The sequence below is a fragment of the Polypterus senegalus genome, chromosome 5 (genome assembly GCF_016835505.1).
Source record: "Polypterus senegalus isolate Bchr_013 chromosome 5, ASM1683550v1, whole genome shotgun sequence".
NCBI classification, from domain to species: domain Eukaryota; kingdom Metazoa; phylum Chordata; class Cladistia; order Polypteriformes; family Polypteridae; genus Polypterus; species Polypterus senegalus.
Window position 1 is genome coordinate 133,202,897 of NC_053158.1, and position 23,946 is coordinate 133,226,842.

General features: G+C 38.2%; 1 protein-coding gene across 5 annotated transcripts in view; it reads left to right on the forward strand.

Moving 5' to 3' along the window:
• Nucleotides 1–23,946, forward strand: part of dspa (desmoplakin a) — a 114,249-nt gene that overhangs the window by 85,585 nt on the left and 4,718 nt on the right. For 3 of the 5 annotated variants that reach the window (XM_039753380.1, XM_039753379.1, XM_039753378.1), the window contains 7 exons: nucleotides 1,508–1,646; nucleotides 7,875–8,068; nucleotides 9,302–9,464; nucleotides 17,350–17,433; nucleotides 17,634–17,741; nucleotides 19,404–19,502; nucleotides 21,942–23,768. In XM_039753380.1, the coding sequence (XP_039609314.1) occupies nucleotides 1,508–1,646; nucleotides 7,875–8,068; nucleotides 9,302–9,464; nucleotides 17,350–17,433; nucleotides 17,634–17,741; nucleotides 19,404–19,502; nucleotides 21,942–23,768 (2,614 nt within the window). The remainder of the gene's footprint in view (nucleotides 1–1,507; nucleotides 1,647–7,874; nucleotides 8,069–9,301; nucleotides 9,465–17,349; nucleotides 17,434–17,633; nucleotides 17,742–19,403; nucleotides 19,503–21,941; nucleotides 23,769–23,946) is intronic. The other 2 variants (XM_039753381.1, XM_039753382.1) reach the window with 2 other exon arrangements.

The window sequence follows — 23,946 nt, forward strand, 5'->3', positions numbered from 1 at the left end:
GCGATCTGACAATGCTGCGCTGTTGTCCTTGATAGAGCACGTGTATCAGTACCGTCCCATAGCTCAGTGCGAGTTTCAACTCCTTTCGTTAACTACGTGATTTTTGTGACTGCTATTAGCGAAGTTGTGTTTTTGGTTGTGCGTCATGCAAAATGGAACAGCGGAATTTGGAGCAACGTTGTGCCATTAAATTTTGTGTTAAGCTTGGAGAATTGGCAAGTGTTCCTATGTGGAACATTCTTTATCCCAAGCTCAAGTTTTTCGCTGGCACAAATCATTTTTGGAAGGCAGAAAACACGTTGAAGATGAACACCGTTCAGGGAGGACTTCAACTTCGAAAACCAATGAAAACATTGAACGTGTGAACACTCTTGTGAGATCAGACCGTCGTTTAACATTAAGAATGTTGAGTGAACAATTAAATTTGAACAGATTTACCGTCATCAAATTTTGACTGAATATTTGCACATGCGAAAGGTCTGTGCCAAAATGGTGCTGAAAACCTCACAATTGAGCAGAATTTTTAACCTCAAAAGGCATTCCTGTGGTTCCCCAGCCCCTTATTCACCTGACCTCAGTCCGTGTGACTTTCTCCTTTTCATAAACTGAAAATGTCCTCAAAGGACGTCATTTCGGGACTTTAGAAAACATCCAAAAGAGTGTAATGGACATGCTGAAGACCATACCGGTTGAAGACTTCCAGCGCTGCTACCAACAGTGGGAGCAACGTCTCCATCGGTGTGTAGCTGCCCAAAAAGAGAACTACTTTGAAGGGGATAACATTGATGTTTGAAAAAATAAAAATTAGTCTCATTACTTTTCTGCCACACCTCGACTTTGTTTGTCATTTTAAAATAAGTATTTCTAAAGTGTGTGATCTGTTATGAATCTAAAATAAACAAGAAAATATCAATGGATAGCAAACACATTACATAAACATTGTAAAAATTTAACCTGATGGAAATAAAAGGCACTTGCAGTGATTTTTCATATTAAATGAGCTATTCATTCCCATTATAATTTATTAAAATTCTCAAGCTGATATTTGTAGCGAGTCCATCAGATTCACAAAATATATGGAATTAACAAATGCACATAATCAAAAGATAATTCCAAACTGAAATAATGTGAAATTTAGAAATAATGCATTAAAGAATCTGATGACATCAAATAATCAAAATGCTGTGTTTATACATGTTCATGTTGTAATTGCACGATGATGTAGCAAAACAATAAGAACTGTATTAAATAAAATGAGAAATTTATATTGTTATTTACAAACATGTGGGATCTATAATCAGACTGCTGATGTTAAAGTTTCTTTTACAATCTTCTGGCACTGACAAAATGTGTATGGACAGACAACTACATAGAAGCGATAACAGTACATTCTACCAAGCTGACGCATTTTGGATAATAAGTCAGCCACTTTACACTATCTAGACAAATGATTGTATTAAGGTATAGCACTACAGCATATGCTGCCCTTCAACTCTGTCTTTTTCAGGCTGAAGGCCCTTAGAAGTTTGCTTCAACACATTGCTATGGCAGAAGATACAATCAAATTATATGAAGCCAGGCTTACTGAAGAGGAGACCATTTCACTTGATCCTGAGAAAGTAGAAGCCTACAGGAGTGCATTAAAGGTAAATGAAGCTATGTTGGTGAAAATCTATTTGGGTTAATGACTAACTAATGGTGACATGTGCTCCTTTTATCGGTGCTTCATATAAAAAATTGTTTTAAAAGGCAGTGAATGAAGATCCTACGCCTGGTTAAACCTTTTGCTCCTAGAGAAAAATAAAAACATGGTGATTAGTACATATGTTAGAATTATTTTAGGCTCTGTTAGTTTCTTGCAGGGTTGCAACATGACTAATCATTTATATGTGCAAACTAAAAAGGCAACACATGTGTACTTGGTAAGTCATTATAGTAACAGCAAGCACATATACTGTAGGCATTTCTTCTCCTTATATTTAATGTGCAGTGTCAGCTAAGGCAGTTAACCTTAAAACCACAAGGCTGCTGATTCAGTTCCCAGCTCTTTCTCGCCTTGTAATCTTAAGCAAGTCAACCAAACCCTCTTGCTTTTGTAATGTAAAAATACTAACTTTTAAGGTTGTTTTGGTTAAAGGTGTGAGCTAAATATACTGAATCTCATAAATCCTGCAATCATTTACTGAATATGCTGGATATTGTTACTTTTCTATAATAATAATAATAATACATTTTATTTATTAGCCTTTCCCTTGCTCAAGGCACTTATACAATTTAAGAAAGAATGGTAGGACATACAGTATATAGCATTGTACAAACCAGATAAATAAAGAAGATTAAGACAGTAAATTCAGAGAAAAAGCCTAACAGACAACATAACTGATGGTCTAGCACACACACATTGGTTACATGAGCATCTTGACATAGAGGTAAACTGAGAGAAGGGTGATAAAGTCAAGTAGCTAAAAGCCTTCCTGAACAGATGAGTTTTGAGTTGTTTTTTAAAAGAATTCATGGAGTCAGCTGATCTGATTAATTTCGGTAGGTCATTCCAGAGTCTGGGCACTATACAGCTGAAGGCCCTGTCACCCATGGAGTGTAGATTAGTGTGGGGCACAACAAGATTGCCAGAATCAGAGGACCTTAGTGGGCGGACAGGCACATAGTGATGGAGAAGGTCACTGATGTAGTTTGGCACAAGGTCGTTTAAGGCTTTGTAGGTTATTAGTAGAATTTTATATTCGATTCTGTAAGACACAGGGAGCCAGTGAAGGCGAGCAGGATGGGTGTGATGTGCTCACTGCTGCTGGTTCGTAAGGACTCTTGCAGCCGAGTTTTGAATAAGCTGGAGCTGTGATATAAGATTAGAAGGGCACCTGCCAAGGAGTAAGGTACAATAATCGATGCGGGATGTGATAAAAGCATGGACAAGTTTCTCAGCATTAGAAAAGGAGAGGAAGGAGCGAACACGTGATATGTTACGGAGGTGAAAGTAAGAAAGTTTCTTAATGTGATTTATGTGGGGAATAAGAAAGGAAGGAATCAAAAAATGACACCAAGATTCTTTGCAGTAGAGGCAGGTCTGATGAGATCACTGCCAAGATGGACTGGGAAGGAGCTCATTTTATTAAGTTGCATTTTAGTCCCAATTTGCAGGAGTTCAGTTTTGTTGCAATTTAATTTTAAAGAGTTCTGCTCCATCCAGGTTTTAATTTCACTAAGGCAGGTTGTGAGCTGAGAAAGCTCTGATGAAGTTCCACTTTTAACATTGAAGTAGAGTTGAGTATCATCTGCATAAAATGATAGCCCAGTCCATAGCTACAAATAATATGGCCAAGGGAAGCATATAAATACAGAAGAGAAGAGGGCCAAGAACAGAGCCCTGAGGAACTCCTTGTGTGACTGTTGCTGAGCTGGATCTGCTGTTGCCAAGACTAACAAACTCTTGCCTATCAGTCAGATAGGACTTGAACCACTGGAGGGCAGTGCCAGAGATACCCAGCATGTTCTCCATTCTGGACAGTAGAATGTCATGTCTGACAGTGTCAAATGCTGCACTGAGGTCTAATAGAATTAATATGCTGGTTTGTCCAGAGTCTGCTGCCATAAGCAAATCATTGGTTACCCGTAGCAGAGCAGTTTCACAGCTGTGCTGGCCTGAAACCAGATTGAAAGGGTTCCATCAAATTATTAGGTTAAGTAATTGGTGAGCTGGGAAGCTACAACACGCTCAAGATCTTTTGACAGAAAAGGTAAGTGGGAAATAGGCCAAAAGTTGTTAAAATTGTCAGCATCAAGACCAGACTTTTTTAACATTGGGGTTACAGAAGCGTTTTTAAAAGTGATCAGCACAGAGCCAGTGTCAAGGGATGAGTTTATTATTGTTGTAACAGTCGGGATTATGGCATGAAGGCAGGATTTAAGTAGTGTGCTGGGGATGGGGTCCAGTACACAAGTAGTCAGTCTCATCTTACAAAGCAGGTTATTAACAAACGCAGATGTGACTGGTGAGAACTTAGAGAAGGAGCTGGATGGAGTGGGAAAACAAGGAGAGATATAAACAGATGATGTATTTATGTTAGTTGAATTATTTAGATCTTTAATTTTGTTATGGAAAAAGTGGAGGAATTCCTCACAGACTTCAGTAGAAGAGGTAGTTGGGCCAGATGCGGGTTTGAGTAGTTTATTAACTACAGAAAACAAAACCCTTGGGTTATCGTGGCCACTTTCTATTATTCTGCCATAATGGGTGTTCTTGGCAGCAGTTAGTGCTTCTCTGTAAGCTCTTTGGTGGTCAGAGAAAGCCTTGATGTGAACAGTGAGGCCAGTCTTACGTGACATTCTCTCAAGGCGTCGGCCAGCTGCTTTCATAGATCGCAATTCTGAATTATACCAAGGAGCTGAACGCTTAAAGGAAACCTCCTTATGTTTTAAAGGAGCTGTTTTATCTAATGCTGAATGAAGGGCTGAGTTATAGTGGTCAACAAGACTATCTAGTGTTGATGGAATAGGTGCAGACAGTAAAAGATCAGAAAGGAACAGAGGGACAGATATTTTTAAGGTTTCTGTAAGAAATTTGTTGTTTACAGGTAAGAGGAGCGAGAGATAATGAGACTGAAAAAGTACTGCTTTATGGTCAGAGAGTGCCAAATCAGTGCTGTAGATGTTGGCAACAGATAGTCCAGAAGTGCAGATCAGATCCAATATATGACCACCAGAGTGGGTGGGAAAACCAACATGTTGTGTCAAGTGAAAACAGTCCAGTAAGTTTAGATGTAGTAATGTCAATATGGATGTTGAAATCACCAAGAAGGATAATTCTCTGAGAATAAGAGCTTAGGTGGGTTAAAAGTTCAATCAGATCAGATAGGAAGGATGCATTGTATTTTGGAGGATGATAAAGAACAATGAGTGAGACAGGACCTGTTCCGTTATTAGTTTAAGAGCCAGGCACTCAAAAGACAGTGGACAATCAATTGGGATTCGTTTGATGTTTAAGTCTACTCTGACAATTACTGCAAGTCCACCTCCTTGTCTTGAGCTGCGGGCTCTGTGTGGAAATTGAATCCAGGTGGAGTCACCTCCATGAGTGACGTAAATTTGTTCGGTTTTGCCAAGTCTCTGTTAGACACAGTATATCAAGTTTGGTGTCCGTGATGAATTCTGACAGCACCAATGCTTTGCCATTAAGAGATCTCAAATTAAACAGTGCATTATTAGAAGAAGAACAGACTGTTTCAAGGTTTTACACAGTAGTGTAACTACAGGCAGTGTGGGTGGAGCATTTATACTAGGGTTCATGTGGGCACATGGGAGTGCTGCATGGCTATTGTTTTCCAAGGCTTTTTTGATTAACATGTGTACTTAATATCAGGAGGAAAATCTTAATGGTGTTATCATTCCAACAGCTCCATTAAGCTTAATTTTGACTATTGAACTTTTATGTAGCTTATATGCCTGACTTATCTCATTCTTGGTAGGGAACTTTAATTTCACATTTTTTTGCACTCGCACCCATCAAATTCTAGTTGTACCATTGATTCTCAATATTTTTTCCAGGCAAATAAGAGACAGTTAATATTCAAAACATACACTATAAACTTCATATAAGACCATGACTACTTTTACATTCTAAATACTTTGAGTACCCACTGTTTACATGGGTCACAAGCTTTGTAAGTATTTTACTATTTAAAAATGGAATCAGAAGTAATTCTTGGAAGAAATACAGAATAAAAAGTTTTCATATGGTATACCACATATCTTTTTGAAGTCTGATGTGCACATAGGTCAATTTCTTACTTTTACCTTGAGTATTAATATTTCTTTAAAATATTAATGAAGGCATACATAAATTGTGGAAGATTTGTAGTGTACCAAGTAATGCAGGTTACCACAGCCACTTCTGGTTTACTATATTTTAGTTATGTTAAGGATGGGGAATAAATTGTTCTTTACCATTGTTTACCCATGAGCATTCAACATAAAACTGAGAGTGGGAAAACCTGCTAGGACATATATCAATATCTACATACGCCCATTCTTCGTATTAACAGTCATTGGGACTAGTGAAGTTTGAGCTGTAATTGGACACCAGTACGAGAATGAGGGATGACTACCAATTAACAAGTGTGATGTGTAAGTCACTGTCTTGCACGCCAAAACATGAGGCTGAGTCTCAGTACTATAGCAAAACCAGCTTTACTCAGCTTAAAACAGGAACAATACAGTTATTTATTGTAGCGGGATCTACCACTCTCCTATACACAGACACAGCAGCCAGGCATGGTTGCGGCCAGGTTAGTGGCCAAGTAATACTGTTCCATTTATAATGTTCCTTGCATCACCCATCAACGATAGGCACTTATATCGTGACCGCAATCGATTTGCTTCCTTGGCGCGCCGCTCCACCACTGTGAGCCTGTGGCTGTCTCGACAATGGACAAGCAATCTTCTACAGACACTGCAATCACACTTTGGGACACATTTCGTTGTGTCATCCTGTTGGGTGGGAGGGGTCCCAAAAGAGTTCAGAAACCTCAGAGAAGTATAATCTCCAAAATTAGTAGAAATCTGTTTACACATTTCATGTGCTTGGTAGTTGGTTCATTCTTCATTGTTATAACTATATGGTCAAAAGATATATCAAGACAGAGGACAAGCAATTTCAGTACCTTGTGTACCACATCAGGCTATTCCACAAGTAACCCCAGATTTTAGAATGAACCTTTTAGTTGTTTCTGGTTGTCACCAGTTTGTTTTTGCTTTGTTCATTCTTACATATTTATGGCAACCACTTTATTATATGATAGCAGATCACAGATATTTTTATAGACTGTTTTCAAAGTTGTGCTCTCCTAGACATGTTCCTTAGATATTGTGAACGCTGGCCCCAGCACAGACAGACGGACGACATATTTTGCTTCCACACACTGTTTATTATATACACTATATACAAGTTATTAAGTCACGTGCACTCACGAAACCCCAGTGCCTTCAGCACCGAATCCCCCAAAAGTCCAGGGCCCACAGTCACTGTGCCTTTCCTCTGGCCACCTCCAGTCCTTTCTCCAGGTCCGTCTTCTGCCTCCCGACTTCCACCAATGACTGGAGGGAGGCGGCCCCTTAAATAATGCCCCGGATGAGCCCCAGGTGTTTCCGGCCTCTTCTCCTTAACCACGCCCCAGCGTGGCGGAAGTGTCGGCTGCTTTCCTGGCGGCTCTCCGGGCGCCACACAAAGTCTTCCCCGCAGCACTTCCTGGTGTGGCGGAAGTGCCGGGCTCCCGGCTCCCGGGATAATTAGGCAAGCCCTGTACCCGAGGCCCCCTGCCTAACCAGGACGGGCGCCCCCACTCAGTCTGGAGGAGGTACACGCCTCCTCCGGTCTTCCAAGCGCCCGGCCAAAGACCACACGGGGTAAACCGGCATCGGGGCGCCGCCTGGCGGTGACCACGGGTCCCTACAGGGCTGGGCTTCCAAGCCCTGTACCTGTGGTCCCCTATATAACCAGGACGGACGCCTCGCGGTCTGGAGGAGGCACAAGCCCTCCTCTCCTCCTCCTGGCGTCCCGGCGGGGACCACAATATTAAAAATCTATCCATTTTCTGCATAATGCAGTTGCTAGCATACACCTTTTTTATTTTAAAAGATTACAAGCTCATTAGGAAAAAATAATATATCATTATATACTTGTACATTAATGCAAAGTAAATGTGTTGAAGAATTAGTGGTCATCTGTTATCTATCAACATGAAATGTGTTTGAAAGACAGATAATTAAATGAATGCATGAGTTTCATATGCATATAAATAAAATATAATAGCATATATAAATTCACGCGCTAGTTCTTCAAATATTATCTTTTTTCTCCTCAGCAAATGAAAGCAGAAGTAGATCAAAATAAAAACATTTTTGCATCATTATATGATGATCTCCAGAAGGCTACCTTCTACAATAATCAGATTGATCAGTCTCTTCATAAGTGTGATGTGGACATTTCTAATTACACTGAGAAGGTGGGCCAAATGTCTGACCGCTGGCAAAGGATTCAAACCCAGATTGACAGCAGGCAAGTTTTAAATCCCTTTCATTTTGTCTTGTTTTGAAAAAATGTGCTGTGATCTTCTAGGGTTGGCTGGGAGGATTATATCTCCCAGATGGCCTGGGGTCTCACAATATGAGTTGGTAAGCATGGCTTAGGAAAAGTATGTTTGGATCTCACTGCTAAGACTGTTGCCCCCACGACCCAGCTTCAGATAAATGGTGGAAAATGAATGAATATTTTAGATTTCATATGCAGTAGGTATACCGAAACTATTCATAAGACCTAATAGTCAAGCAGCCTTCTGCTTCTGCATTTTGGCTTAATTTTTTAATTAAATATTGACATGGTGCAATATGTCATGTGTTGTTGTTCATCTGAGATTTTATTTATCTAATTTTAGGGCCTGCTAAGGACTAGGTGATTTTTATGATGTTCTGATACATACGACCTTAGAAGTGAAAGATTGTGTACTTTCTTTTTCACATGACTGCATATTGTTTTATATATTAGGATGTAAGTAGTAGTCACTTAGTCCTCACCAAGTTCTAACTTTATATAAACCTTCTCTTAGGTGACAAACAGACTACAGATTCTTCTTTGTTGCAATTATCTGAAACCTTCATTAGCAGCATTGGGTGAAATACAGAAACCAACTTTGCCTTGGTTTGCCTTAAATAGATCTTGAAAAACCCTGTCTGTCTGGTAGGTTGGGCTTACCATTTGCTCAACAGAGTACAAAACCATACCACTCCATTTGTGACATCCCATCTTCACCATTTAAACATTCTGTTATCTGACTCATGACAAATATGAAAGTAAAATAGCATCTGAGCATATTTAAAAAGCTAAATTTAAAAAGTATGGGGCAATATTTGGATTAAGATACATTCAGTAAACCACTGCAAACATTTTTATATTTTGTCAGGATTGGGTATCTAGTCTGGATGGGAATACATGTCTATTAGATGCCGACTCTTACTAGGACAATTTACCAATAAATCAAACACATGTCCCTTTGCTATATATGAAAAATCCAGAATATGTAATGCTATTGTGGACAGTGGAAATACGTTAACATTAAATGCAGACAATAACACGGCTTGGAACTGAACACCTGCCATTGAAACTGTGAGGACAGATGTAGGCAAAGATAAAACTGAAGTTGAAATGTTGACACACTAAGGGTTTGAATTTCTGTTAAATTATCATTTTTGACTATGTTGAAAAATAAAATAATATATATAATTATTTTTAAAGGCTTTGGGACTTAGAGAAGCAGTTGAAGCAGCTGAAATACTACCGTGATAACAAGGATGCGGTTAATAATTGGATAAATGTTACAAAGCAGCGTCAAGATTCCCTAATGTCAGCTTCATTTGGCGACTCAAAAGCTCTTATTGAAAATCTTAACGATCAGAAGGTACTGTAATACTTGTTGTACATTTCCTCATTAAGGTGTTACTATTCGTACCAACATCCATCCATCTTCCAACCCGCTGAATCGAACACAGGGTCACGGGGTCTGCTGGATTCAATCCCAGCCAACACAGGGCACAAGGCAGGAACCAATTCTGGGCAGGGTGCCAACCCACCGCAGGACACACACAAACATACCCACATACCCAAGCACACACTAGGGCCAATTTAGAATCACCAATCCACCTAACCTGCATGTCTTTGGATTTTGGGAGGAAACGAGCGCCGGAGGAAACCCATGCAGACATGGGGAGAACATACAAACTCCTCGTACCAACATGTTTTCACTATATTTTAATTTCTTTTCTTTTTTTTTCAAATTCTTGCATCTTTTAGACACTTAATGTCCTTTTATAAATGTTTTGGGTTGTTGAATCATTCCTGTAATTTTTCTGGATTTCACCAATTTTAAAGCAGTTAAAAATAAATCACATTTTACAGTGACACCAATGATTGTTTTTCTTTAAGTACTGCATTGTAGGGTGGTTTTGGTTATTGTTGTCAAGGTGTTACTGTGTAGGGATTATTGGGAGTTAGTTGTGGCATCAGTGGCGTAACCGTATAAAGTTTCTGAGTCGTGGACTTTATGGTTATCTAACTTACAAACTTTGTATGTTTCTGTTTGTTAGCTTCCCAGTAAAAAAATATTGTAATTTCTCCTTTTTACTATGATTTTTAATTCAGTGTTTTGGCCTAATTACACTGGACAACAAAGATTTTGTTTTTTGAACACTTCTGGATGTTTCTTATGGATTTTAGCCAGCTGAAAACAAAAATCACCTTAAAATTTTAACATACTGTTTTATTGCAATAACTAGCTTTTGTGATTTCCACTCCTACATATACTTACACAGTACAACAAATATTACTAGAGCATCTGTGGTGACATAAATTTAGTGACACTCCTACTAGTAATGCATCTTGAATATACCAAGCACTGTTGTTTCATTTGCAAATAGGACAGCCATGCTACACAGTCTCATTACATTAACAAGAGATGGCCACTCCATCCACTCCTCCACTTGGAAAAGACTTTCGACCGTGTCCCTCAGGGAATCCTGTGGGGTGCTCCAGGAGTATGGGGTACCAGACCACCTGATAAGGGCTGTTCGGTCCCTGTACAACCGGTACCAGAGCTTGGTCCGTATTTCCAGCAGTAAGTCAAACCCGTTTCCAATGAGAGTTGGACTCCACTAGGGCTGCCCTTTGTCACCGATTCTGTTCATAACTTTTATGGACAGAATTTCTAGGCGCAGCCATGGTGTTAAGGGGATCGTTTTGGTGGACTCAGGATTGGGTCACTGCTTTTGCAGATGATGTTGTCCTGTTTGCTTCATCAGGCCATGATCTTCAGCTCTCTCTGTATCGGTTCGCAGCTGAGTGTGAAGTGGCTGTGATGGGAATCAGCACCTTCAAATCCGAGACCATGGTCCTTAGCGGAAAAGGGTGGAGTGCCCTCTCAGGGTTGGAAGCGAGATCCTGCCCCAAGTGGAGGAGTTCAAGATCTCGGGGTCTTGTTCACGAGTGAGAGAAGAATGGGCGTTAAATCGACAGGCGGATCGGTGCAACGTCCCCAGTGATGCGGGCTCTGCATCGGTCTGTTGTGGGAAAAGAAGCTGAGCCATAAGGCAAAGCTCTCAATTTACCAGTCGATCTACGTTCCTACCCTCACCTATGGTCATGAGCTATGGGTAGTGACCGAAAAAAGAGATTGCGAATACAAGCGGCTGAAATGAGTTTCCTCTGCAGGGTTTCTGGGCTTTCCCTTATAGATAGGGTGAGAAGCTCAGTCATCCGGAAGGGGCTCAGAGTAGAGCCGCTGCTCCTCCGCATCGAGAGGAGTCAGATAAAAGAGTCAGATGCCTCCTGGACACCTCCCTGGCAGGTGTTCCGGCACATGCAACTGGGTGGAGGCCCGGGAAGGCCCAGGACTATGAAGAGCTAGAAGAAGTGGCCGGGAGAGGGAAGTCTGGGCATCTCTGCTCAAGCTGCTGCCCCAGCGACACGACCTCAGATAAGTGGAAGAGGGATGGATGGACAGCCACTCCATAAGTCTTTGGTTCCAGACCACAAACACGTGACACATGAACCACTTTTAACCCAGTGTGACGATGTGGGTTCAGGCTCCACACTCCCTTTGCTATTGGAAGCACTCAACCCCACACGTCGATAATGAAACCGAGTGAGCTAGTCAGTGAAGGCAAATAAACAATTGAGCAAGGGGTGGTGCAAAAAGTGCAATAGTGCTTTTATTTAAAACTGTCCATCAAAACAAAAACAGTGTTCAAATAAATAGTGCAGTTTCAATGTTCATTAAATAAATAATCCATAAAAAGAACACGTGGAGGTTAAAAATCAATAAATAGAAAAACAAACACATCCTTAAAAACGAGAGGTTAAAACCTTCTTTTGGAAGCAGTCTTAAAAACCAACAACAAATCCGGTGCTCTTCTGTTAGCGTCTCACCTGCTTATCCCGTTTGGGCCAAGCAGCAGGCAAGACGCTCTCTGCAGCTGCCCTCCTGAAACACACGCATGAGACTGGAGACCTCCCGATCCCTGGCTCGGTATGGCACTCATCCCAGTCCCGGAGACCTTGGTTTCCCACAACGGCCAGGTCGCTCACGTTGGGGATTCCCACCACCAAGTCTCCCGACTTCCGCTGCCTTTCCATGGCCTTCATGCGGCCAGTCGCCTTCCCTGGTCACTCCCGCTACCTGATCGCTCAGCGGGAGCGACATCAACACAAACGCCTGGGTGTCGGCCTAACACCCAGCTTCCACGCAGCTGTCCACGGCGCCGATCGCGCTCACCACACTCACGCACCGTCTTCTTCCTCTCCTGCTCCCGGTAACCTCCGTCCTCTCCTTTCCTTTCCTTTCTCTCTCACTTTTTCCTCCCTTAAAACCGACTCGCTTCTTTTAAAAATGACGAGGGCCACCGCAGCTGCAGCATTAGCCACGGGACAATCATGAATGTGGGCAGTTCCTCACCTGTGCACTAGGTGAGAAACGCCCACACCCTACGGATCGTCCCCGCGGCCCACTATGGCCCAACGTCCCTCGCTAAGCCGCGAGCACATCGATTATTTATTAAAAATGGCCTGTGCTCAGTGAGCTGTGGACCCTAACACCAACCCAACAAAGATGTTTTTGCCTTCTCTTCATATAAAACTTGGACTGATGAAAAATTCAACAAAAGCAATAAACAAGGAAGGTGAAGAATTTTGATATTTGAGAAAGATTGTTTTTATCAATAACTAAGGCCAAGGAAGACATTTTTGTTTGTCCACAAATCAGACATTTTATCAGTGACAAATGGATCAAAGATGTTCTAATGACACCAGAAGAAATTGCAAGGAAGGCATTCAAGGATGTTGTTAAGAATTTTCTTGGCAACTACAGAGCGTCAGACTGCATTCAGCTGGTTGAAAACATGCACCAAGCATACAAAATCATGAAGTGGAAGCTGTTGCTAAAGATTCATTTTCTGCATTTACACATGGATTTCTTCCCTGCTATCTTGGTGCAATCAATGACAAACATGGTGAAATATTTCAGGACATTGCAATGATGAAAAATATGGTTTTAAATAGAATCCACCAATGCTGGTCAACTATTGATGTGCACTGAAAAAAGAAGCATCAGATGCTGAGTATACAAAAATCAGCAGCAAAACATTTTTTTTTGATTGAACTAATGCAATGTGCGGTGTTTTCAAGTTTCTCAAAATTCCTCTGTTATACATTCAACCTGAAATTATATATATAATATAAACTGCCTTTTCTATGATCTTGGTAGTCCAGAGTGGGGATCTATCATGATGCTGTCCAGCATATTCTGATGCATCTGTTGCAACAGATGAACAGGTCAGAGCTAAGTACCTACTGATGTAAGTATGATGTAGTATAGTACAACAAGGATGTTACATTCAGTGAAGTGTTTTTACTGGCTATGTCAACCAGTGAACATCATTTTTAATCATTCACTAGGGACCCACCGTCTTAAAATAAAATGCCTTACTTCTTGTGTACTTCTTCTGATTTCACTGCTTCTTTTTTCTTTCTGCATGTTATTTGGTCAGTCGATCACTTTGCTCTAAGGAACACATGAACACATGCATCTTGTCATAAACGTCCTTTATTGACATTTTATAAAGTTTGATGTTTGATGATCAATAAGCACAATATTTAAATGTGATTATGAATTCTGAACACATATGTACCATATCATGGAAGTTTATCAGTAAATGGGCATGAGGGAGCCATGCTTTTATTACAGTTCATTTTTCTGCCAGATTGACACAATGTAATATTTTTGAATTTCAAGAACATCAGTGTTTCATCTGCTTATTTTTCTTGTTCTGCATCACTTATGTAATGTGCTTGATGCTCAGCAGATGTTGCTGCTCTTATTTGTGTTTCTTCCGATTACAGCGTTATTCACCATATTATTGTCACTGCTGTTCTTTCTCTTTCTTCCTTGTCACTTGCTATATCGATCACTATACTGTAATAAACACAGATTAAATTGCTGAGGTTGCTGCTACCAGACATTTTTTTATTTCTAGAACAAATCAGATCATAATCTTTTGATTAAGACTAAGATCAGGGTTCAAGTCCTAGTAGCTTACAAGTAGCATTTTATATATGAACAACTGGTTACTTTGCCAAAGCTGCTGCCTAAATGTTTTAGAATTTCTAGAAAATATCAAATCAGAAGCTTTTGATAAAGACCTATATCAGGGCTCTGACCCCAACAGTTTCAGAGTAATCACATGACTATTTTGTCATTCTTTTGCATTGCTCGTTATAGCTTGTTTACTTGCATGATGCTTTTGTTTTTGTATTTAATTTGTTCTCTGCAGAACTTTTTATAGAATAGAATATAGAAGAATTTCAGCGAATACCAAGGGAGGCAAGGAAAAATGTACTATTTGTTGGTTTAAACAGTGGTATAAACAACAAAAGGAAGTTGATCGAGTGACATAGAGTGTCAGAGAAACTGGAAAGCTCAAGTTCACAAAGTCACACAATGCTTGAAATAAAAAGAAATTATCAGATATCAAAGTCGCCATGAAAAGGCCAGTCGTAGCTCACCGTCTGAGTGTCATATGAAAGCTTATTAGGGTAGAGGAAAAAGAAAAAAAAAAATAGGGACACCGTGGGGAAAAAAGCTCGAAATGTCAACTCTAATCTCGAAATTTCCACTTTAGTCACATAGTTTATTTTGTCATTAAATTAGAACATCATAAACTTCATCTTAACATCGTTTAATTTACTAGTTTCTCAAGTCCCATCTTTGCTAAAGTAGCACATTAAATGCTTTATATGTGTTCTTCTATGTGTTCCATGTGTGTGAATCACTACGTGCTTCTTAAATGGGCTTTCACTTCCTCTAATAGGACACAGAATCCATTACATTCGTGATATTACAGTTCTATGAATAATTTAAATAAAGAGATGTATACTTGATATAATTTCAGTATTCATATCATATCAATTAAAGCATGTATTAAACATTTGAATACAGTGGCACAGTGATAGTGACGAACTGGCCCCATCCAGAGATTATTCCTGCCTCCCGCAAGGTGCTTGCTGTACCGTCGCGACCTTCAATGAAATAATTTATTGCAGTAGTGCTGTCTCTTTCAAACATACTAGATTCCTGTACTTCCTTTTCTTTCTTCAAGTACCCAGTCATCACACAATCAGCTCAGTAATAGGCATTAAGCCATCTGTAAGCTTAGAACTCAAATTCTTCAAAACTATTCAGGAACGTTGAAATATCTTTGTAGTACATGTTTAATTATTCTATTCCATCTATCCTTCCAGTGTCACGGCAGCCCCAGCAAGAATACAGCACAAGGCAGGAACAATCCCTGAACAGGGCACCAGCTCCTTGCTAGCGATGCAACACCGTGTCCTCACATGTTTAATTGTTAAAAATATAGATTATTTAAATGATGTTAGCATTTTATCTGTATAATGTAATAAACATATTTTGCTGTATTTCATCTTAAAAATGATATTGTCATCATATGTAAATATGTGCTTTATAAAGTAGCACAGGTTGTGAAATATTATAACTGTATCAAAAGTTTACAATGAGGTAATTGTACTTATAAGTACAAACAGAGCGCGTTTATAGTTCTTGGGATGAAACTGTTTCTGAACCACGAGGTCAGTACAGGAAAGGCTCTGAATCATTTGCTGTATGAGAGCAGTTCAAATAGGCAGAATGGCTGAGGCAGCGTGTGCTAGATGCTGTATACTGATAATTCTCTTTCTGATCAGCTGCTGTAGAGCAGTGATTACACTCAGATACAGTGATATAAATACTCTGCGTGGTGCAGTGAGAGTAATATGGAAAAGGATGATCCGCTGTGGCAACCCCTAATGGAAGCAGCTAAAAGATAAAGAAGGAAGGTGCAGTGAGAATAACAACGCTAAAGCACCTGTGGTATTTGGAATAGTTTTGTTATTCCGTGGTCCATTATATTGTTAATTACAATCAGATGCCTTAAACTAATAAACAATATGTGGTTAATTTCAGTGTATATGATAAAGCCGCTTCAGGGATGTAGATCTAAAAAGAAAGGGAAACCACACTGAAGCAAAAGCACTGCTTTGACGCTGGGTGCGGCAGTTTGCAAAACCGAGCAGAGAACTTGCGTACACCAGGGTTTGAGCTAGCATGAAAATGTGTGTGGCTTTACGCCACGTTTAGGTTTTATAACTTGATATATACTTTTATGAGCTACATCACAACGTTGTAAGGGTTTCAAGATATGTTTTGAGAGGTTCAGATAGGCAGCGGACTCTTTGTATACACTGCCCATAATTATATTATTTTAATACAGTACATACATTTTTCCTACAGTGTGGTGCTTGGTACAGGAGTTATTCAAATACTGGATTTATATAGCCAAAATGTTTTGGTTTTATTTATTTTTTTTGTTTGTTTAGTGTGATTGCGGTGGCTGCCGCCCTACCCGGGGTGTGTTCCTGCCTTGCGCCCTGTGCTGGCTGGGTTTGGCTCCAGCGGACCTCCATGACCTTGTGTTAGGATGTAGCGGGTTGGAAAATGACTGACTGACTGTTTAGTGTGAAAAATATGTCATAACATTTTATCAAATTCAAGGAATGTAAACAGTTAACCATTGTTTGGTTCACTTGGGAGTTTAAAATGATCTTATCAGTACAATTTATTAACATTTGCATTTTTTGCATAAATTCCATAATTACATTTAGCTGTGAAATGAGACATCTATGTAGGTCGGCCTAGAAGGTGAGTTCTTCCTCTACACAAGAATGGTGAAAGCCCACTTTCTCTCTTTTACCCCAAACATAAAGTAATGTGCAGAAACATTCACATGACCTCATTAAAGGTTTCTTATTTAGTTACTTGATTAATTGTTTTATGTTGTTGAAAAGCAAAGTGTTCTGGTTAAATACTGTAGTTGTTTAAAAGTATTTAAGTGATATTTGGGGAAATTGGTCAGGGGTTTTCTGGTGTTCCCATTTCAAATGATGGGAATTTTTTTTCCGACCTTTTATTAGGAACAGATTAGAATCAGATAAAGAGGGGTGACTGTAAATGAACTCACAATTGCTGCTGTGGTCTTATATTGTTCTGTGGATAAACAGTCAAAAGCAAAACTTTGTATATTTATGCAATTGTTTTTACAACCTAGAGGCTGTAAAATGCACTGAAACAAAAATATAATGGTGGCATTTAATGGCCTACTTCCTACACAATGAATTTACTATTAAATCAGTTTTGTTACTTGAGTGTTCTTTACATATGGTTTATTATTTTCATTTACCAGAGTCTGCATACTGAGATTATAGGAAGAAGAGACAAAGTAGATGAAGTCCAGAGGAGTGCTGAATTAGGATCCAGCGCCATCAAGGTATATTTTGTACTTTTTAAATTTTTCATACAGATTTTTTAAACTGTAATCACTCTTATGTAAATTTGCTAAAATCCTTAACTTGCATCTTAGTTAGATCAATAAATATTTTTGATACATACCACAAAACAGTAATGTTATAATACTAACATTACTATGATTATTTGTTACAATAATAAATTGTAATTTTTATTTTTTAGGATTATGAACTCCAGTTAGCTTCATACAGTGCAGGTCTGGAAACTTTGTTAAACATCCCAATTAAAAAGACCATGGTTCAGTCCCCATCAACAGTGATATTACAAGAGGTAACTGACTGCTTTTAAAATAATTTATAGCCTATGTCAATTTGTATTCCGATGTATTGTTCACAGTAGGAATGGCAATGGATAATGTGTGCCATATTTTTCATTAATGCCTTTGGTATAAAATGTCACATGCGTTTAAATAAAAACATGAAACAGTTTCTCATTTTGAGATTATCCACCCTAATTTATTAAACTGTCCACTAGATATTGCTATTGCCTGCACAAGCAAAAATGTCCCCATTAAAAGCAGCATTTTGTTTCTTACAGTAAAGTGCTTTCTATAAAAGAAGAATACTAAACTTGAGGTTAATTACTCAGGCTGTCATCTGAACCAGCAATTGAGATTTTAATGCTTCATATTAAGAAATATATTTGTGAGAATGCATAATATTTAGAAATTCTGTTACTACATGCATGCAGAATCCCATATGACAGTAACATGAGCAGTATTAACTTGCTGTTTTTACAATATTGACTTAACTTTAATACATTTGTGTTGATCACTGTTTGGTTCATTGCACTACTAACACATCAATGTAAATTAACAATCCAAAAAAACAATATTAACACCATATCTCATCATTTTAATTTATTAAGGATTTTACTGTTTTATTTTGTGTTTTTTTTTTTTTGTTTTGCTTCAACTGTTTTGATGGTAAATAAGACGAGATCCAAATTTTAAATGTTGGCTGTCTTTGGATGAAACTGAACACCACACCCATTAAATTTGTGCTTATAGTTTGTGCACTGCCTAATGAAGAATGAATGTGAACAATTCAGCTTTTGGGTGGTTATGCCAAGTGCGTGTTAAAAGCGTGTCTCTTCATAAAGCATTTTGGGACTGCTTATGTTTTCTGCCCCTTTGGTTTTCTCCTACATAACCTGGTGTAGTAATTCTATCAACAGTCAAGCAAGTTAGATTATTAGTTTTTATCTAGCATTAATAATAACAATAGTACTAAGCTTCTTGTAACCCAAGGAATAAGCAAAAAAGTGGTTAGTGGCTGAATGCAATGTGTTCAACTAATCATCGGTAACTTGGCCAGGGCAATATCCATTGTATGTAACTGGCGAAATAAGACTCTGAAAGTGCACAATTCGTTGATTTTCCTGTGATCACTTTAGTTTACACGTAGAATCTGAAATTCACATCTGTGTGATTATAAATCAGCCTTCAAAAGCACACTTCCTGGCGGCAAGAGTTGCTAGATTACAGACAGCCATACAGCCTTTTACCATTTAGAATTCATTGGGGGATGGAACAACGCTGCAATGGAGCCCTGCAGGGCAGCTCACCTTGTGAAAATGGCCAAAATTTTAAGAATTTATATTCAGAAATAAATGTGACAGCCCTACTAGATTCAATTCTTTCATGTAGGATTCAATTCTTTCATGTAGGATTCTCATAAACTTTTCAAAGAGTCTTATTGAATCCTGTTATCACAGTTTTCAAGACAAAAGATGACCTATTTCTGCTATATTATCTAAAAATTTCCAATGATATTTATTTTTTATCTAGTACTGTTTCAGTATTCTGTAGATTGTAACAAAATACTGTATACTGCTGCATATGTGGAATACTATATGAGACTGTTAAAAAACAGAATGTATTTACAAAAATGCTTCAAAATATTTCTTAAACAGCTTGTTTTTATGTTTTAGTCTGCAGATATTAACACACGCTATATTGAACTTCTAACAAGATCTGGGGATTATTACAAGTTCCTGAGTGAAATGCTTAAAAATATGGAAGAGCTAAAGGTAAGAAAGAAAAACTCAAATATAGGTATAGTAAATTAATAATTAAAAATTCTGCAGTATGAATTAAAAATTACTAATGCTTGCTTCCCAGAAATGGATGGTTGCCTTTAGGCATTTTTAAACTATTCTGTAATGTATGACTAATAGATAAAACGTGTATAATAGAAAATCCCCTCTACAGTGTTGCCATATAGCAAAAGAAAAAAAGTGTGGATAAAAGTCTTGGTGGATTTTCGTTGAATAATATAGAAACCTGAAACTATTTTCTGAGGTGGCATGCTGAGATACCTGACCATTTCTATAACACATCACATCAGTCATATTTTTAAAACTCCAGCCAGTAGCCTCTTTTATACTGAGAAGGTAGGATATTCTTGGGCTATCTATTGGAGGAATTTACTGGAATTGAATCATTCATACATACCTGGTTAAACTTTTAAATGTACTGGGTTTATAGTGTTTAAACATATTTAGATTAAGATTACTGGCCTGGAATCCCAAAAAGTCTACAACTGGCAACATTGTTTTTCTTTCTTTTTTTATTTAAAACACCAATTGTTTTTTCTGTTATAAAATGTGATAGTCACATACATAATGCAAAGAAAAAGGACAATGATTTAAAAATATCCACCCATCGATTATTAAACCATTCCAGTTTGAATTTAAGAAATGGAAGCCAAAGCCTTTTATAGTAAAGGGACCATATCTCTACAAGTCCAATGCAGCGTTCATTCACACATAGACCCCCAATCAGTTTTGCTCAGTCAATTAAATTAACCTATCTGCGTGCCTTTCAGATGTCGATCAAATTAGAGTACCTGAGTAAAGGCTATGCAAACCAGAGAAAAGCATGCTTAGATTGGGATTTGGGCAAAAAGATAGTTTTCACTGTAAAGAAGCCACATACTGTACCCTCCTTTTCACTGCACCTCTCTCCCTCCACTCATGATAAACTGTTGATTACTCTGTTAATGCCCAAGTTCAGTTTCATCATTGATGCAGAGTAGGACTTTGCAATATGGAAAAAAAAAAACACAGTTTTTTAAAAGTTATGATTTATTTAAATAGTTTTACATTTTTACAGAACTCACTTTCAACTATTCTTGTGGGGAGAAAAAAAATGAAGTTGTTCACATTTTGAAAACTGTCAAATTGTTTCCTTATTGTCAATAAAGGAAGGAACAAAATATAAAATTCTATTTCTGTGCAGACTTTTCTGTACAATTTTTGTGTTAATTTGTTTTTACTTTTGCACTCCTCATTTTCCCTCCCTGGGTCTCTATACTCCTTTCACAATTGCATACAGCTTTCCTCATACTTTAGTTTTCTTAACAACTTTTTCTCCTTTTGCACCCATCACTGTTCTTCCTTATACCTTAGACATGCATTCCACTACAATCAAAGTCAGTTTTCTTTTTTTCCCCAAACAGTTTAGTTTGCAGAGCACACCATCCAGCTTCTTCCCTCAACAACTAATACAGGTCTCCAGATTGTCCTTCTGTGGAGGAGTCACAGGAGTGGGCTCTGATTGCCCTCCAACATCACATATTAAGACAGCCACTGGACATGGAACACTCTCTTCTTAACATAATTATGCTGTTTATTGGGATATATAATAGGGACCATGTTCTGTGTGGTGCTTGCTGAAGCTGTTAGATGTGGACAAGCTTTACCTTCATCTCATACTTTCTTGCATTTGTTCCATTCCACTGGGTATTTTTGTTTTAAAAAGACAAACTGGATGCACTACAACTTTGAACTGCTGTCGTAATTTAGCAGACATTGCATTTTAAATTTGTTTGTTCATCATCCTACTGTATAATTCACATCCAAACCAACTAAAGAAAACTGAATCAAAGTTACAGCCTTTCTTTCCAACAAGCTCATGCAGTAGAGAAATGCTGCTTGTCTCCATTTTTGAAATATGTTCCTACTTTACATACGTGAACAGCTGATCAAACTGTAATGACCGATAGGCTGATTTTTTTTCTCCATTGACAAATTCATTGTTTGCATGACTGTTTAACTAAACTAGTTGGTTCTTTAAAAAAAAGATAAATGTGATTTTCAATTTTGAGTTTCGCTTTAAAATGTTAATTTGAATTACACAATTTAATCAAAATATAATCTAGGTCATGTAATTTTATGTGTCAGCTCAAATCAGTTGATTCCCTTTAGAGAGTCTTATGCATAACTGATGTGATGTTTTGCTTGCTTGATTCTTGGATTTTTAGCTCCCGTTTGCTTATATATTCCCTTGACTTTGCAATTCTACTGGTAAATTCCTGGAGAAGTCTGCATGTATGAAAGGGGCAAGTTATTAGTAGGGTGTTTTTTTTTTCATTATGCTTAATTTTGCTGTTATTTGGGGATGTGGTTTTTTTTAAATATTTATGCTTAAGCAAATTTTACATGAGGCTTTCATTTTTAATTGTTCAGATAAGAAACACCAAAATTGACCTTTTGGAAGAGGAGCTGAGACTTGCCAAAGATGAAAACCTTGACAATTCACATAAGAATAAATTTTTCAATGAAAACTTGGCTAAGTTGCAGGCTGAGTGTTCAGAGTACAAGTCCAAAATTCTTGCTCTGGAAGAATACAAACTGAAGTATGAACTGGAGTGTAATTCTGCAAGGCAAAATCTGGACAGTAGTTTCAATCAAGTGAAAGATTTAAATGATCAAGTAATAAAACTCACATTTGAAATTGAGGAGGAACGTAGGAAAAGAAAACTGGTTGAAGACCGGTATTCTAATCAGAAGGAAGAATATGATCTCTTTATAAAGAAGAGGCAAAAGGAGCTAGATGAGCTAAGCTGGCAAAAGTTGGACTCTGAGAAGATCATCAAGGATAAAGAGAGAGATATTGAAAGGCTGAAATCTCAACTGCGAGATGAAGAAGAACGAAGAAAGGACTGTGAATCACAGCTTGCAAAGGTAAGAAGCCAACATAATCAGGAATTGCTTAACCTTAAGACTACACATGAGTCAGAGATCAATGTCACAAAGACAACCATTCAGCAGATATCTAAGCAAAAGCATGAGAGCACAGAAGATTTAAAACTACAGCTTGAACGGGCTTTAGCAGAAAACAGAGGACTAAAGGAGGAAGTGGAAAGAGTAAAGTCATCAATATTAGATACAGAGCAACTGTGGAAGAAAGCAGAAGAAAATGCTCACCAGCAAAAGGCCAGTAGTTCAGAAGAAGTTAGAAAGAGAAGAGAACTGGAGATTCAGTTAGAAATAATCAACAGACAGGTTTCCGAGCAAACACTGAAGCACAAGCAAGCACAGGAAGATACCTCAAAAGCCATTGCTGATAAAAATAGAGAGCTGGAGAAATTCAGACAGTTGTACGAGGAGGCAAAACTAAAAATGAAAGCCATGGAAGTGGAGAATGATGAACTTAAACGAAACCAGGTTGACCTAGAGAAAAAGGTACATTCCCACACTGAAATGATTAGTAATCTAAAGGTAACATCTCAGGAGGCCAACAATGTCAAAGCAGATCTAGACAGGGCATCAAGAGACAAAAGTAACTTAGAACAAGAAACAATTCGGCTTAGAAGTTCCATTACAGAGATGAAGGCTATAAAAAGCCAACTTGAATCAGATCTTGCCTTGCATAAAAAGGCAGCTTTAGATGAATCCACCAAAAGGAAAAAGTTGGAAGAAGAAGTAGAGCACCTTACTCGTTCTTCTAAAGAGCAGACTAACACAATTAATCACCTCAGACTGCAAATTGAAGATATTTCGATTATCAAAGAAAAAACTGAGCATGGCTTGAAGCTTCAGCAGGATTCTCTGGACAAAAGCATAAAGGAAAGGCAAAAAACTGTTGAAGAGCTTAATCAAATGACCATTGAGCTACGAGCGATGCAGCAGAAACTTCTTGTAGAACATGAAAGTGTTAAAGAAGCAAATTCGAGAAATGAACAGTTATACAAAACAATTGAAGAAAAGAGCAAACTTTTGAATGAAGCCAGGTCTGAAATAGACAGGCTTCAATCCCTTACACAAAACCTCACTAAGGAGCGCTTAAAGTTGGAAGAAGAAATTCGAAGTCTCAGGCAAGAACTGGATGACATGAGAAAGAATAAAGAGAATGTGGATAGCGATAGGATGGCCATGATTACAGAGCTCCAGTTGCAGCTTCAAGCAAGCAGTAAAAGAATACTTGAGCATCAGGGTCTTATTAAAGAATTGTCGAGTGAAAGGGAAAAATTGAAACTGGAAATTGACAAATTCCAAAAACAAACTTTGGAGGTATACATAATATCTATTTTTTACATTCTGCAGATCTGCTAAACCAATTATAAACATGATTTCTCTACCTTTCCAGCTAATGAAAGCTTCATTAATAGCTCCCTTTTTATTATGCTTCTTTGCTTTCTGTTTTTTAAGTTGGCATGCTCATAAGTTTATTTCTGTACACATCAGTTTT